Genomic DNA, 16,218 nt, shown 5'->3' on the forward strand with positions numbered 1-16,218 from the left:
ACTGTATGAGGTGAATGTGGATGTCAGTTATTTCTCTCATAAAGAAGTATCCAAATCAAATAAATCCGATCTCAAGGCTGTTGGAGATCAGTCTCTAAAAGACATCTTCAAGCATCCAGTCAGCGTGGAGTGCTAGTTATCTCCGTACTGTCTGCTCACTGATGCCATCAGGCGGCCAAACCTTCCGTTTAAATCCGAAATATTATTGGCCTGGCCTTCAAAATGTACGCCAAGTAGTCAATTATGCATCTCTTTCCCAATTAAAGGCGAGGTTGGGCTGGGAGGTTCAAATGATAACTATATTCCGCAACTCGCTCCTTGCTCGGGTACAAGTCCCCGCCGCTTCAACCGCCTCCCTTTCTCCGCATCGCCAAAAGCAGCGTCCAACTCCCCCACACGCGCACGAACGGAGTACATACACACCCATGGATTCTGATTTGCAGCAGACGCCCTCGTCTCGGGCCTTAGAGTCGATCGAAATTATCGATGAGACACCAAATTTAGCTGGACAGCTAGGCTCTTTCCCTCAAAACGCGCAACCCTTTGCCTCATTCCGCAACATCGATAATGTCGCGGCGCGGTCTCATCTGCACAACTCCACTCGACCGCAAGAAACGATAACCTTAGAGAACAATGTACACGGTAGCTCGAGCGATGAAATTTCACTCCTGCCATCGGCGAACCCGTCCTTTCCGCAATCCGGCCATGAAGGACTGGTACAAGACCCAATGGCCGCAGGCTTCGCAGGACAATTGCAGGGCATGAGACTGGTACCGAATCCACCTAACTTGGAATATTGGAGACAGCGATTATTTCATGTGGATGAAATGATCACGCTGAGCGAGGATGAGTATGTTGGCCATTCCTAATATCCAGCATCTTCAATTCCCTTCCTTGATCTGGGAAATAAACGACTCGCCAATAGTCTGGCTAATTAATTGGATTGATAGATTCCAAACCTACTTTCCACACGTCGACAATGTTTACTCTCATCGGTCAACACAAAGATACAAACGCAGGCCATTCGTATCTCATTATTGGGACTGTCGCCTCAAAGGTCGCCCTCCAGGAACACCAAAGTCCGACGACCCAAACAAAAAGAAACGTAAACGCACGGCTAGAGAAAGAGATCTATGTGATGTCAAGATAAAAATTACAGAATACTTGCCAGGTGCCGCCACCGTTGATAGAGCAGGCGGATTCGAATCTTTGCCCGCCGACCTATTGCCAGGAAGGCATACTTTATTCCCGGTCCAAGGTGATCAGCCTTTTGGCGTACTTGCACCAAGCCCCAGCCTTGCACCAAGCCCCCCCTGGAACGGGTAACAGAAGATATTATACCATACAGCGAGTGAATGGTAATGGTGCAAATGGGAAGAATGATGGCGTGAGCGGGGGTCATCGGCACTCAATCGAAGAGAGCGATCGTGTCAAGAAGAATAGTGTGCAGCGATATCTCCTGAAAGATAAAGGGAAGAAAAAAAGCTCGGTACGTTTGTCATTTAGTACAGTGTACGGGGTGCGCTGCGTTGGATACAGCAAGTTGGGGGCTTGGCACCCCGCAAATCTTGTCTACGTCACAGTCGACATTTGGTGCTTTCTTATGCCTCTTCTCTCCATGCACACCACTGAGTCCTAGGACAAATTTGGAATGAATCTCGAGTAAAGTTTAACTCCCATCTATCACAGTTCCGAGTCATGTCTGCACAGCAGAAATCATACCACACGAAAGCGACAGGTGCAGCGGCTGTGACAGCACTGAACCGTTCCGCCGAGACGAATCTCAAATTATATGGGAGCTGCTTTTGGTAAGCAGGCCCCAATAAGAATCGATATCTAGAATTTTCCTGGACGAGAGCCATTGCTAACTGCTTCGTTCTCCATTTCAAGCCCCTTTGTCCAGCGAGTATGGATTTCTTTGGAATTAAAAGGTATTCCATACCAGTATATTGAGATCGACCCATATGAAAAACCCCAGTCTCTGTTAGAAATCAACCCACGAGGGCTTGTTCCTGCATTGCAACATGATGACTGGGGCTGTTATGAAAGCAGTGTGATTATGGAATATGTAAAGAGCCTGCAACCAGTATAAACTGTGTCTCACTTCTCGTTGTGCTAATTGATTCACTATAGCTCGAAGATCTGAAGCTCGAGACGGATCTTTTCCCCCCAGATCCGAAATCGCGTGCTCACTGCCGTTTATGGGCAGATCACGTTAGCAATCAGCCTTCTCGATGAACACGCAATTGACCGCTAATCGATCACCAGATCAACCGAAACATTGTACCGAACTTCTATCGGGTGCTCCAGGAGCAGGATCCACAGAAACAAGTTGAACATGCCCAAGAACTTCAGGATGCTTTCAATCTGCTCATGACAGCAGCGCATCCAAGTGGCCCGTATTTCATGGGGACTCAAATCTCCTTTGTGGATATCCAAGCCGCGCCATGGGTTATTCGGCTGACTCGGGTGCTGAAGCCTTATCGGGGTTGGCCAGATCCCGATGAAGGGACCAGGTGGGCTTCCTGGGTGACTGCCATTGAGACCAATGAGCACGTTCTTGCAACAACTAGCACAGATGAGCTATACTTGGATAGCTATCAACGCTATGCAGGTGAGTTCGCCTAAATGCCTCGCATAGACTGAGGATATGCTAACCCCTAGATCTTGCGGTTGCAGAGAACCGCCCAAACACGTCCCAAGTCGCAAATGCGATCAATTCTGGACGCGGTCTTCCGTAGACTCTTGCTGGGGCTGGAGAATGGTTTATATAGGCCGAGAGAAGAGACCGTAGTCTCAGTGCTGTCGCCATTGGCGCGGATACGGGAAAAAGGCAGCGCCCTTTGTACCTTAGCTTGCTCGTGCGCCTCTGTTGGCAAATCCAAACCCACCTCTTCCACTTCCATCTGGGCCTCGCGGGTTGCGTAATGGTTGCTGGGGTGTGTTCTGCTTCTCTGGGCTGCTCTGGTTGGTTGGTTGACGCTCGCGGCGTTGCTGCGATGGCCCATTTGTCTTAGCTGAAGTAGAAGGATCGAAAAGATGTCTCGACTTGGTCGAAGAAGCCGTAGAAGAATCCCTTTTCTCGCGGTATTCCCGCCCTCCACTTCCACTTCCACTTCCACCTCGGCCCTTGCCCTTGCCTCGGCCCTCGCCGGACTGGAACTGACGAGGTGGTGTTGTACTTCCCGGGGAAGAATTTCCCGATGTGTTTGCAGATGGGCTGCCGAATAGCCTCTCACGCACCTCTTCGTACTTTCGTTGCTTCTCTTCACGGTTCTTCAGTGCTATCGCTTGACGTTCCTCTAGTGTCGGCACGGCGCGCTTATTGCTGTCTTCATCGGAGTCCTCGTCGTCAAGACCAAGTTGCCCCAGCCCAGCTACTGCACCGTCGATGCCACCTGACGAAGCTGAATTTCGGGTCGCTATTTGGGGTCTCCGACTGAGTAATTTGACTGGAGGTTTGAAGTCTTGCTTCAGCGGTACTTCAGAGCGTGCTTCCACAAAGTGAAATGTCTGCGGGGTTTCTCTGCGAGTGGTCGTCGTGTCAGGGCCCAAAGGTATCGAATCCGAAAAATTAATCTGATAACATACGCTTCTGCCCACAGCTGCCTGTTAAACTCAGCTTGTTCCGCTCTGCGTTGGGCTTTTGTGACCTTGGCCGAAACTTTCTTCTCAGGCGGCGGGGTAGGCTGATCGGCTAGTTTCTGTAGAATGGGGTGGGATCAGTAAACAATCGGTGGAGGAGACTGCATATCGAAGCACAGAGATCGTGAAAATCTCATTATATGGCAGAGGATTCGAGATTTCCACACATACGTCAGCTTGGGACTCCCAATCTTCCTCCCATGCGTCGGGTTGAGGCTTGGAGCTCATCGCTCTGAGCAAAATTGTGTGAAAGAATTTGGGTATGAATCGAAAAGACCAGCTCAGCGAATCTTCAAAACATAAGCAAGGCCTAGTGATATGTCAAGGGTGTATATATTGACTGAAAGGTGAGGTGAAGAAGAAAATTCGCCGTGGAATGCCCAAAGAGGTGGACACCGCCTGGTCCGCCGTAATCTCCGCTCCGCCTCGCATTCATCCACTTCGATCTACGAAGCTTCCCTCGCCCAATACTGGTACTGTCTGCGACATGGCTCATGGTTAGTTTTGCTCTTGATAACTGCTCTCGGGTGGTATAGCTCGCGATTTAGCTTGGTTTCGAAAACCTTCGCTCCTCCCTTTGCTTTACACTGTCCCCACTTGTTTTGGTCTTGTCCTTATCGTCTCAGACCCCCGCTAACCCGAGGCACCAATTTAACTACACAGATTCTAAGGATCCCGACGGCGACTCCGAGATGGCCTCCTCCGTCGATTCTGTCCACACCGATTCCGATGGCGTTGGTAATGGTGCGCGCACCCCGACACGTCAAGTTCACTTATCGGCTACCACAGCTGCTGCCGCCGCGTCGGAACTCTCCCCTCCAGGCTCCCAACCCCAAACAATCCCAGGCCTATCCACAGTCGGTGCTTTGGGATCTCTAGGAGAATCTGAATCTGCACAAGTGAATGTAAAGGGCTTTGATGCGCCCATCGCATCCTGGAAAACCAAGCGTGCCCAGGAAGAGTATCAGCGGGCACTGGAGAATGTGATCGATGAAGACTTCAATTTGAGTATGTATATGCAATACTGGCATGACTCAATACTTTCAGCTGACGTCTATCTCGTAGATGAATTCGGAGACCCATTTGACGAGCGTGACTTGAAACAAAAGCTACTGTGACCATTTGACGGAACGGCATCCGCGATCTCTCATCTGCATCTGCGGCACAGTCTGATACGAATTATGAGAAACGAATCCATCTCGGCCATCTCTCACTGCCTGATTTGGCTATTACCGTACCAAAAAGTCAGCTAGCACCCACTGATCAACTGGGCTACTATATTCTCCTCGCTGGCTCATCGTTGCCTACAGTCCTTTGCATTTATGCAGAAGAAATATCCATGTGGCCTACTTTTATGATATGCTGAATAGAAATCTAGTCTTCGTGCAGCAGAATTTATCTAAAAACAAGCATGTATGGGGGTTTTCGGAATACCCAAATGTGACTGACTACATTAGTAAATTAAAGGGCGTTGGACTCGACCAACGAACTTGCACAAAATCCAAAAGTGCAACCGATGCTTGCATATTCTAACTCTTATCTCCTGAGTTCTACTAGTATAGGCCTTTTAGCTAGTTCTAGTAGACATGTTGACCGAGTGACCATCGTTCCTGTTCTATAGTACGTGAAGCTGCAAATGTGAAGCACCTGGGTGTCGGGAAAGCAATAGTCGATCGTCCCCTCATTGATTCGTACAGCCTTATGGTATTAAGTCGATTGATCTCTAGGGAAGCATTTCGTTATATAGTAGGACTACTAGTCGTCAGGCCTGCCATGTTGGTATTGTGCACACCGTATCCATCTATCCATCGATGTAAAGATGTACCACGAGCTGTTGTGGCCGTTGTGGCCCAGCAGAGACTAGCGGCCGTTGACGGGGCAACCACGCTTTGTTGAAAGACAAACCCGTTGAACACATCAGAAACATCGCCCCTCAGCATCTTTACGATCTTATGGAATAAATGCTATTTGTCCACCCACCGGCACAAGTTATAATTGTTACTTATATCTCCAATTCGTTTTACTCACCCCACCAATACGAGGGCTTCCCGACGCAAATTCCATCAACCGTTTGACACATTCCACACGCGTCCACTACCAACAATGGGCACTGATCCTGCCCACCCGCAGGCGCAAGCATGGTGGGTTCCATTTATCCTCTTTGACTCCTTTGTCTTGTTCAAATACCTCCTCCCCCGGAAGCAAAGGATCACAGGCGCCCCTAGATTAGGGGCTGCTCTTCACATTCCATGTTTACCACGACATCGATCCCGATCTGCTGAATCTTTAGCGCATTGTCACATAACACAACTAATCTCAAGTGCCTTGGCGCACATTTCTTTACAGCAAGCTCGCCGATTCAGCAGACGACAGCTCATTTAGATTTACTCCTATCAAAGCCATTCGAGCCCTGCCCCGTCTGTGGGAGCGCAAACAAGCGACACCCTTTAAAGGCGGACTGAAACCACGGAAACTTTGGAAACGCTTCCAAACATCCTTCTCCAACATGCAGACCCTCCAAGACACGACTGCTATTATCGAGAACGACGCACTACAAACCGCGATCAATACATCCAAGGATTCAAACTATGTCCGGGGAACGAAACGCATGCGTGTCGGTTCTGAAGAGATTCAGAATCGCAGCGAGGCTCCTCAGGCCGGTCGCTCATTCTTCGAGACCAAATGGGACTCAGAGGCTGCTCGGAAAAAACGTAAGTCTCAAGGATGTGTCGTACACGTCGCGTCGCATAAGTGCTAAATTTGCGTAACAGGGAAATTGCCCGACTCGCCCTTCGATATTTTTGATGAGAAGAAACATAATACACCTCTCTTTTCCGAAAGCCAATTTGATGGACCTGCAGAAAACACCAGCGCAAGCGAAATCAGCAAGAATATCGAAAATGTGAATATGGAATTTGCGACGACCGCATCCTCTCGGCCCTTTGGAATGCCGCAAGGCCCCCAAGAGACCCCTGTATATCAAGACGATGTCCATGCTGAAAACTCAGGATCGTCAGGTTCTGACTCGATAGCCGCAATCGACCAAGAGCCCAGTTTAGCAGTCGAGGAACAATCTGCGGATGGCGTTGAGGACCTACAGAGCGCAAGAACAGCCGAGGTGGCACCAACACCCACGAAGGCCGTGCGAGGTTTGACACAAGAGCAGAAGGGGAAGCTAGTACGCTCCGCATTGCGGAGCTCGCTGGATGGGGAAGACGCAGAGCTGCTCAATGACTTCTTATCAAAAGCCAAAGCTAAGCGTGCGGCTAAGGCAACCTTGATGAACGCCCAAGAATCAGATGTGGACGTCTCCGAGAAATCTTCGAGCTCCGAGGATTCACCAGATGCTGAATGCGTAACTCCACGTTCACGTCGGGCCTTGGAGGATTTGGACACGAACTCGCCATCACCAATCAAGGTCCAGGTTTCACCCTCGAAGAAGGCAGATATGATCCCCGAAGACGCGACTCGAGAAATCGTTGCTAAGAAGGATCTTCAAGACGATGAGCAAGCTCCCGGCAGTCCTGCATACCGTCGCAGCACTCGTGTCAAAGCTCCGCCAGTAGAGGCGCCCGCTGCGCCTAACACAATCTCTCTTCGACGCGCCAAGGGAACTGAATTTGTTTTCTTGCAACGAACTGAAACCCAAGAACTAGCTTTGGCCACAAAGCGCAACACTCGCAACAATAGAGGCAAATCAGTCATGCCCAAATACGTACTTGAGGCGATGTCGCAGCATAATGAGCTTTCGGGAGCGAATGAAAGTGATCGACCTGGACGGAAAGAGCGAAAGGGCACCAATCACCGTCAATCGCGCAAAAATGTATCTTGGAACGAGGAGCGCCTCGCAGAGTATGAAGATGAAGTACCAAGCTCGGAGTCCCAGGGAGAAGAGGAGGGTGCCATCAGCAGGAATGACGTCGGCGGTACTTCTCGTGCTCGATCTGGAGCAAAGAAAGCAGACAAAGCAATGTCCAGCAGCCGCAGCAGCCGAAGCCAAGTGCAGCAGGAGACTCGGGATGAGAGCACAAATGTCGAAAGCGGCCCGACCACTTCGACTTCTGCAGCACCGCGATCACGACGGGTGCGGCGCCTCGGTGAATCGACGATGACCTCCAGCACCCCTGTGAAGACAGGTAGTGGCCGGATCAGCAAGCCTCCCGTCGCTCCGACCCCCGCAGTGGCTGCTGGAGGGCCCTCAACTCCTACTAAGAGTCGCCGGAAGCTGGTTCCAAAGTCTCCCAGTTCGTCAATGATTCCTACTCCAGCTACGAAGAGCTCCGAGCAGTCTTTTGCTAGTGGAATTCCCACTCGAAGTATCGCCAGCGAGGGGCCAAAGCGAAAGAGCATGCTGGAAGCCAGTGCAGGGTGTACCCCTATGCCGAAGCGGGTGCGAGCTCGGACTTAATTACCTGCAGCCCTAATTTTGCTACGTGCTCTGGTTATGGAGCGGTGTTGGTTTTGGCGTTAGCCATGGCTAATCATACTTTGGCTGATTATTGTCAAAGCGTATAGTCCTGCTTATCCTTTGGTCAAGGGCGTTTTGCTTGTTTTTCAAAGATACCAATGGCGCATTTCTGTTTCTCTGTTTCTGTTTTTACAAAGCTAGTCCTTTTTTGACCCTTGGTCTTTCAATGCACGGGCTTTGAAGTATTTCCCTCCTGTGTAGCTAAGAAGATGCACTGCACCACGCCATCTGTGCGCTGACGTCTGTGTTGCTTTCCATGCAACTTTTAACTCCCGATTCTCTTTAGGCTCACTACCTAGGTAATATCTGACAATGAGCAGTACGAGACCGTATAGAACTTGCAATCTTTGAAAATTGATCACCACGCCTACCTAAATATGCACATATGTATGCTGCATCTGCGGGGTAAGTCGAATCCACCCCCGCGAGGCAGCCTGCTGGAATGAGACGCTACCCCGGAGATGTGTCAATGTCAAGACGCTAAGGATGCCCGGGCCTTCACTTTCCTCGTTGATCCAACTGGGGAAACTAGAGCGGAAAATTCGCCCTTGGAACCTTTCGACCATTTCCAAATTCGGACTCATGCTTCGATTTCCAGGAGGTCGTCATACACTTGTACATTATCTCGCCAAGCACGCCAACAAGCCATCAAAAAGCCACTGTATCGCCTCGGTTTGAGAAGACGCCTCCTTTCAAACACCTGGGAAGCCACCGGGATTTCAGCTCGGCTTAGGATTCGGATTAGAGGTACAAGCATGAACCGATATATCCTTGGCCTTTGGATCCCGAGGATGTATATTCCGGAATATCACAGCTTGAATATAGTTATCGGCAAACCCAAACCCAACTTCTTTGTAGACGCCCATGAGTTCACTTGAGAGACTCCGAGGGACTTTTCAGTACTTGAACCGCTAAACAATCGACTACTTCGCATCCCTCGTCCTGCCCCTCCCCCGCTAATCACCAACCCAACCTGGTGGCCCGTAGTGGGTACCTGGACCATAGACGGAACCTTGGAAATTTGTGAGAGTCCAGTACCAAGTACCTAGGTACAGAGTGCTGCTTATGCGAGATGCTAGGTATACGCAGGGTTAATGCACTCATACGTAGAACCATACCCACCATAGTAGGTTTCATGCACTGTAAGTCTTAGGCATTCGCCAATTAACATGTGAGAAGACTCTTACTTGATACCACCACCGCCATCTCACTCTAATCTGACATTGGGCTCGAGGCAGGCGTTACCTCATTCGGATATTCGGTGTTAAATAGGCACTACAAACGGAGTACGGAGTCCTATAGTCAATCTTGATATGGAGGGCTACGGAGTGCTAGTATATCCTTTCCACCATCACTGCCACTCCGGCAATACCCGGAATGTGACACACGCTATACTATATGTGGCAAGGTATTAACGCTAAGCCCTGAATCTCCGTGGCGCAGGGGGGGGCTCCGAGCCACATAGCGGGATGACATTTTGCTATCGGAGCACTCTGCTCCTGTCCGGCCAGTCAAATGGCCAGATGATGGTGGTAAATAGGTGGTGTAACCCTGGCCAGGGAAAGCATTGATTTTGGCTACGTTAAATGCTCCGCTCCGAGTCGTCCTGATGTATGGAGTACAGAATACTTCTGAATTCCGGGTTGATAAACCTTCTAATAGACTTTCCCTTGAGGGCTGAGGGCTAGCTTGGCATTGGCAATGGCGTTGTTGGGCTAAGATGGCTTCCCGCATTTGCGGGATAGTTTCCTTCCGGGGGCATCTCCTGTCTCTTAGCAGGGGATCAGATCCCTGTCCGTTGAAAGGTATGCGGCATTTGTATTTGCGTTTGTTTCTTCAAATTTACAAACCGTAGAATAATACTTCGCTGTACTGTATGCGAGCTGTGCAAATATCATTTTCTTTATCGAATGTGTTGAGCTGAAAATAAGTCTCAATTGTAGGTGGGAATGGCTGCAGATCCTCCTGCGGGGTAAGTAGAATAGTTGGAAGAGAGACGGAGGGGGAGTTTGTTGCTCATGGATCTCAATTGCAAACCGGTTTGTAAGGATCTACGAAGACGTTCAAGCACAAACCACCGGCAAACTGGGGGGAAAAACTCGGATATATCTTATTCATCTATTCGTTCGTGTTTGATTCATTACACGTTCCCATCCAAGAAACCCTTGAAACTTTTGGGTATCATCCTCACGCTCTTGCTCTTGTATTCATATTTTCGCATGGATTCAAGCAGAAATGTTCTTGGCGGTCTCCTCGGGCCAGACGTCGTAGCCGAAGGTGTCCTTCATGTTGACGAAACGGAAGTGACGGCCCTTGGCGACAGCGTTGATAGCGGCGAAGTCCTCATCGCTGAGCTCAATGCTCTTAAAGTTGGACTCAATACGCGCGGGGTTGGAGCTCTTGGGGAGAACAACGTAGCCGCGGCGCAGACCCCAGGCAATGAGGACCTGGGCGAGGGTGTTACCGCCCTTCTGGGCGACCTCGTTCAGAGTCTTGTTGTCACTGACCCGCTCACCGGTGGTGGGGACCTGGTTTTGCGAGCCCAGGGGCGAGTAGGCAACGGGCAGAATGTTCTTGGAGAAGCAGTACTGGACCAGCTCCTCGTTGGGGAGGAAGGGGTGAATCTCGATCTGGTTGACGTGAGGCGCCACCTTGGCGAACTTGGCCATCTTCTCGAGGCCGGGGATGGTCCAGTTGGAGACACCAATGGCCTTGGCCTTGCCCTGCTCATAAAGCTTCTCCATGGCGCGCCATGTGGGCTCGGGGTTCTCGGTGAGATCCTTTAGGATGACGTACTATTTTCTGATATTAGTAGGGATAGCTTCCACACAGCTTTCAGAGCTATGCTCACCTTTCCATCGGGGCCAATCATGGGCTCCTCCTGGGAAGACTTCTCGGCGGCAATGGGCCAGTGAATCAGGAAGAGATCAACGTAGTCCAGACCAAGACGCTCGAGGGAGTTGTTGATCGACCACTCAACATCCTCGGGGCGGTGGAGGTGGTTCCACACCTTGGTGCAGACGAAGATGTCCTCACGCTTGACGGAGGGGTTGGCCTTCAGGAAGTCACGGATACCCTCACCAACCTCACCCTCGTTGAGATAAAACCAGGCACAATCCAGGTGACGGTAACCAACGTTCAGAGCAGTGGTGACAGCTCTGTAGGTCTCACCCTTGGAGCCCTCGCTGGCGAAGGTACCGAAGCCGACGCCAGGAATCTTGACGCCGTTGCTCAATGTGAAGGACTTTCCGCTAGACATGATGGATGTGGATGTGAAATCAATTGGGTAGATAGAAGAGGAAAGGAAAAAAGTGGAAAGAGGAGGGAAGAGCAATTAATAAGTGAGAGGTCAAACGGCGGCAATGACGATGTTAGCAGGCGAAGGTGGGGTGGAGGGGTACTTTGGACCTACCGTAAGGTCTACTACTACGGAGTACTGTAGACTACACATACTAAGGAGAGAGAGGGGTTGTCCACTCTTTCCCTTAGCAACACTTCCAACACCAAAACAAACTGTCTCAACGCCATCGATTTTATCAATCTATACATATCCCCGCGTTTATCGTGACATGCACGTTATCTGTCAGTATGATATCCTTGTACAATGTCAACCTGAGGCTAGCCCACGCCGAGAATGTTCAAATTCCACGCGTAATTTTCAGAAATCCAAAAAGCGCGCCATGACATCACCTCCGCCCCAAAACGGTGTCGAAAGCGTTTGACCCGCCCGATCGTCATCGGCTCCATCGATCTCATGCGGTTCCACGGGCGAACTGTGCTCCTGCCCAATGAGCCATTTCATACGGGTATGAGGGCCTCCTTCTGCTTTACTCTGACCATTCGGCGTGCTGAACGACCTCTCCTCGGCCCACCGAGACCCGTCGACGACCCTTTTGACCAATCAATGACTCTCAATTCGACTTGCTCGGCGGAGCAGACTTGCCCAGCTCCTTTGCCCAGGCCCTTGCCCTGAATGTCTGGGTATGTACTATCTATACTGAGTGTGAGCGTGCCGTGTGTATACGGTACACGGAGAAACATCAAGGCAGCCACCGTGACGCAGGTACCCTATACGGATCACAGTCCGTGAATTGACTCCAGACCACCACGGACCACCCGGCCGCAGCACACCAGCAACATCCTGCTGTTCACTTTATGACGATAATTCTTAGGAATAATCATGTTTTCCCGCAAAGTGGATCCTCCCCCTCTCGTAACCATGCAGACAATAGCATCGATACCAGTGCCGCGTCTTGTTTTCCAGGGAATCGAGTGGTATTAGAACCGGTATGGGATAGGGCCTCTCTCTGTATATATACGCGGCTGCCTTTTCCTGTTCAGAATTTCCCCTTTTTTTTCCTACTAGTATCTTCTCTTCCCCTTCAAGTTCTCTCTCTTTGTATCTATCTACCTTCAAGTTGATCCACCATTTAATTGGGCTCTGGTCTCTTATCATACGACTCTTCTTGCTCCAAAGATCAGCAGATCTCTCCTCCACTTCCCCGTCTCCACCTTCCTACCTCCAACCCCACTCAGTGTGCAGAGTATTGTCACGATGCCTCGTTTTGACGATTCTGACTTCGCGGTTGTGTCTGCCCCAGGTACTCCTCGCACTGAAGGCCCTAATCCCTTCGCGGCTGTTCGTCCTGGTGTCTCGAGAGGCAACAGTACTCTGGCTATCCCCGGTGCAAATGGAAACACTGTGGAGATTCCTGCCTCCCGCAGTTCGATCAGTGATGCCGCTGCATTGATGCACAACTTGAGCCTGTCGCCCTCGATGAAGGAGCGTCGCGGTTCACGTAACTCATTTGGAACATCGCTCCCGATTCCTCGTTCTCCTCGTCACTCCCGACTATTGTCGAAGCGAGCTGGCGTTTCTCAAGACATCCTGGCCTCGCAGGTTCAGGACATGTCCAAGGAGAAGGTTGCCGCCGCTAAGAATATGGCATTTGCTTTTGATATCGATGGAGTGTTGGCACATGGAAACGAGCCTATTGAGGAAGCGAAGCTGGCTTTGAAGATGCTCAATGGCGACAATGAGCTGGGTATCAAGATTCCTTATATTTTGCTCACCAACGGTGGTGGTAAGACCGAGATTGCTCGTTGTGAGCAGTTAGCAGGGCTTTTGGAGAGCCCTATCTCCACCGACCAGTTTATCCAATCGCATACGCCCATGCAGGCGCTGGCTGAATATTATGAGACCGTTTTGGTCTGCGGTGGTGAAGACTTCAAGGTTCGCGAGGTCGCTGAAACTTATGGTTTCAAGAATGTTGTTCACCCCAAGGACATCTTGGCGTGGGACCCTACCGTTTCCCCGTGGGGTATCTTTTCTGAGAAGGATCGTGAGAACGCCAAACCCCGTGACTTCTCTAAGATGAAGTTCGACGCTATTCTGATTTTTGCCGACTCGCGTGATTACGCTACCGATTTCCAGATCATCATGGATCTACTCCTGTCAGAGAATGGCAAGCTTCTCACCCGCGCCAAAGACCCCGTTGCCAGCCGTATTCCCATCTACTTCTCGCAGGGTGACTTGGTGTTCCCTACCAACCACAAGGGACCTCCTCGTTTGACTCAAGGTTCTTTCCGTATCGCTATCGAGGCCCAATACAAGGCCCTCACTGGTGTCGAGCTGGAGCGTGTCGTCTACGGCAAGCCTGAGCGTGCTACCTACACTTACGCAGACGAAGTTCTCAAGAACTGGATGGAACAGATCCACAACGAGAACACATTACCCCAGAATGTCTACATGGTGGGTGATAATCCCCAGTCGGACATTATTGGAGGTAACATGTACGGCTGGAACACTTGCTTGGTCCGCACCGGTGTCTTCCAGGGCAAGGAGGGCGAAAATGATGCTCACAATCCCGCCAACTTTGGCGTCTTCGATAATGTTCTTGAAGCCGTCAAGGCCGCCGTCCGTAAGGAACTTGGCCAGGACTTCAAGTTGAAGTGGAACCCTAAGGTCAACCCTGTGCTCCACGGTGACGATTCCTCAGCCGTCGCCTAAGCACCTTGAAATCGCAGCTTGGATGCAGAAAACCTAAACAACAACTCCCCTACGATATAACTGACCTCGGTGTTTTCACGCGCTGAGTGATATTTGAAACTCATACCAACGGCATGATTTGCGAGATTGGGAGGATTCTCCTTTTCTGGCGTTTACTTTTGAAATTTTTAGACAGATAATTTTCTTTCTCATTGGTGCTCCTCGTGTTCCTGGTTGAATTTCGGGGTTCAAAGCTTGCTGATATCTACCTTCATATCTCTGGTCGTCTTTTATTTCCTTTCATCTTGCGTTTGAGCTCCAACTTTTTTCTTTTTGATTTGTCATTGAATACACTTGATGTGATATAGATTGAATCTTTCATTCTTCCTGTCCAAATGACTTTTGATGAGATGCTGTAGCAAAAGTACCGTCAAGCTGTTGCTGCAGGCAGCCTCATCGGTTACTGGGCATACAATCCAGGTTTATTTTTTATTCAAATTTCAAGATTATTTCACACGTTAGAACTCTATAATTAGTTTCTATTTCTCCTTTTCAATCTTAAAGTTCGTTTAGTTCTCTGTTGGTGAGGTGGTAGAGTAATTGATGAGCCTGCGCAACATCTATGAATGATTTAAGATCAAGAAGGCATTTTCAAATACCCGTCATAGTATGTAACAACCAAGCTCAGCACCACAGATGGAAAATACAAATCATTTCCATCTTCGCCAACAAGTTAAAATCCCCAAATTCGATACATTGTCTTTCGCCATACGCCCTTGCATCTTCGGCATCAGGAACCCCTAACTTCTCAGCAGGAAACACGAAACGAGAACAGTTTAACCAAGACATTGGAAGTTCTAGAACCTTCAACCTGAGACGAACTTTGGTTATCTGAAATTTTCAATACAAAGTAAACACAAGATACCATGTAGAGAATCAGAGATGGTCACAAATAATCGGGCCCAGCCTGAGTAGAATAGCCGCAGTGGCTTTGATAGCCAGTAATCAGTGGACTGTGCTCAAAATATAGAAATTTGAAGGTTGGTTTGTGTTCGGAATTGAATTCAAGATTCTATAACCTAATTCAGCCAAACTTTCAAACGTAATAGCTATGTAGACGTTCCTTCCATCGGGAACCAGAACCATGTCGACGCCACGCCCGTAGTAACAACACAAAGAAGAATCGGCGTATTGCCATAGTAAAAACAAGTAATGATCCCACAATGAATGTAATCGGCTACTGCCACTACCTGCAGCGCCATGCGGCCACCCTCGTCTCCGCAATTCCTCCCCAATCTCTTCCTCCCCGCAACAGCGGCCATATCGTCATGCCGATATGCCCTAGTTCCTTCATCAATTCAGTTCCAGATATCTTTTGCTTCTTCGGACGACAGCCTCTCGTAACTACGGCCCATCGTCTCTTCCATATACTCATCGTCTTCACCTCCATATGTCACATTGCGCTCCAGTTCTTCAATGTTCGCTTCAACTTCTTGGGAATCCACTTAACAGAATTGACCCCGGAGTCCTGTTTGATGCATAAACTTGGCCACATATTGTGTTTAGAACCAGCTGCAGCACAACACTGTGCAAGCGCTTGCACAGCACATTCTTCTGTCCACTATTCGCGTTTTATCATCACCAAATCATGCCCTTGCGTGCTCATGTTTGTTATTTCTTTTTTATCATGCTCACCTTTTTTTTCTCCACCCGCACCTTCTCTCTCTCAGCTTTCACTATCCAACTTGTTCCCCCGCCCCTATTAGCTCAAGATTTATTATGTCAATGGCTTTTGTGTCAGAGAGATTCAACACACGATGTCGCCTATTTCAAACCATGATTCCCCTTTGATGATAATAATGATGATGATGATTCTATTATAGTGAGATGTAGCTTCCCCTGTGTCATTATTAGGGCACTATGCTCACTCAGACAACTAGGATACAGGCTGTACATCTTGATGTGAGATGCCATGATATTTATAATTCTATCTTGTGCTAGTGCACCACATAGATTTCAGGACTACTCTCGTGTATTGGTATACTATAGTCCCAAGGGAAAACTGCCAAAACCCTAGGTGAATAAACACACACATTCAGTATACTAGAGATAGTAA

General features: G+C 49.4%; 7 protein-coding genes across 7 annotated transcripts; 5 read left to right on the forward strand and 2 right to left on the reverse strand.

Moving 5' to 3' along the window:
• Nucleotides 1-425: 425 nt before the first annotated feature.
• N7533_005836 (uncharacterized protein) lies at nt 426-869 on the forward strand (the record flags this gene model as incomplete). The annotated part of the gene is made up of 1 exon (XM_057102486.1): nt 426-869. The coding sequence occupies one exon, from the start codon at nt 426-428 to the stop codon at nt 867-869; it is 444 nt and encodes a 147-aa protein (XP_056962116.1).
• Nucleotides 870-1,698: 829 nt separating this feature from the next.
• Nucleotides 1,699-2,741, forward strand: N7533_005837 (glutathione S-transferase family protein; the record flags this gene model as incomplete). Its single annotated transcript, XM_057102487.1, has 5 exons — nt 1,699-1,808; nt 1,891-1,906; nt 2,134-2,214; nt 2,269-2,614; nt 2,665-2,741. 5 exons carry the CDS (start codon nt 1,699-1,701, stop codon nt 2,739-2,741), a joined length of 630 nt encoding a protein of 209 aa, XP_056962117.1.
• A 109-nt stretch (nt 2,742-2,850) lies between these two features.
• On the reverse strand, nt 2,851-3,873 carry N7533_005838 (uncharacterized protein; the record flags this gene model as incomplete). Its single annotated transcript, XM_057102488.1, has 3 exons — nt 2,851-3,526; nt 3,592-3,704; nt 3,817-3,873. The coding sequence occupies 3 exons, from the start codon at nt 3,871-3,873 to the stop codon at nt 2,851-2,853; spliced, it is 846 nt and encodes a 281-aa protein (XP_056962118.1).
• Nucleotides 3,874-4,132: 259 nt separating this feature from the next.
• On the forward strand, nt 4,133-4,763 carry N7533_005839 (uncharacterized protein; the record flags this gene model as incomplete). The annotated part of the gene is made up of 2 exons (XM_057102489.1): nt 4,133-4,142; nt 4,309-4,763. 2 exons carry the CDS (start codon nt 4,133-4,135, stop codon nt 4,761-4,763), a joined length of 465 nt encoding a protein of 154 aa, XP_056962119.1.
• A 985-nt stretch (nt 4,764-5,748) lies between these two features.
• N7533_005840 (uncharacterized protein) lies at nt 5,749-8,053 on the forward strand (the record flags this gene model as incomplete). The annotated part of the gene is made up of 3 exons (XM_057102490.1): nt 5,749-5,786; nt 5,992-6,356; nt 6,417-8,053. 3 exons carry the CDS (start codon nt 5,749-5,751, stop codon nt 8,051-8,053), a joined length of 2,040 nt encoding a protein of 679 aa, XP_056962120.1.
• A 2,285-nt stretch (nt 8,054-10,338) lies between these two features.
• gldB (putative glycerol dehydrogenase (GldB)) lies at nt 10,339-11,372 on the reverse strand (the record flags this gene model as incomplete). Its single annotated transcript, XM_057102491.1, has 2 exons — nt 10,339-10,908; nt 10,965-11,372. 2 exons carry the CDS (start codon nt 11,370-11,372, stop codon nt 10,339-10,341), a joined length of 978 nt encoding a protein of 325 aa, XP_056962121.1.
• Nucleotides 11,373-12,668: 1,296 nt separating this feature from the next.
• Nucleotides 12,669-14,123, forward strand: N7533_005842 (phosphatidyl synthase; the record flags this gene model as incomplete). Its single annotated transcript, XM_057102492.1, has 1 exon — nt 12,669-14,123. The coding sequence occupies one exon, from the start codon at nt 12,669-12,671 to the stop codon at nt 14,121-14,123; it is 1,455 nt and encodes a 484-aa protein (XP_056962122.1).
• Nucleotides 14,124-16,218: the final 2,095 nt, after the last annotated feature.

The sequence above is a fragment of the Penicillium manginii genome, assembly GCF_028828005.1.
Source record: "Penicillium manginii strain IBT 31320 chromosome Unknown utg000004l:1.0-7231830.0:1.0-7236170.0, whole genome shotgun sequence".
Taxonomy (NCBI): Eukaryota; Fungi; Ascomycota; class Eurotiomycetes; order Eurotiales; family Aspergillaceae; genus Penicillium; species Penicillium manginii.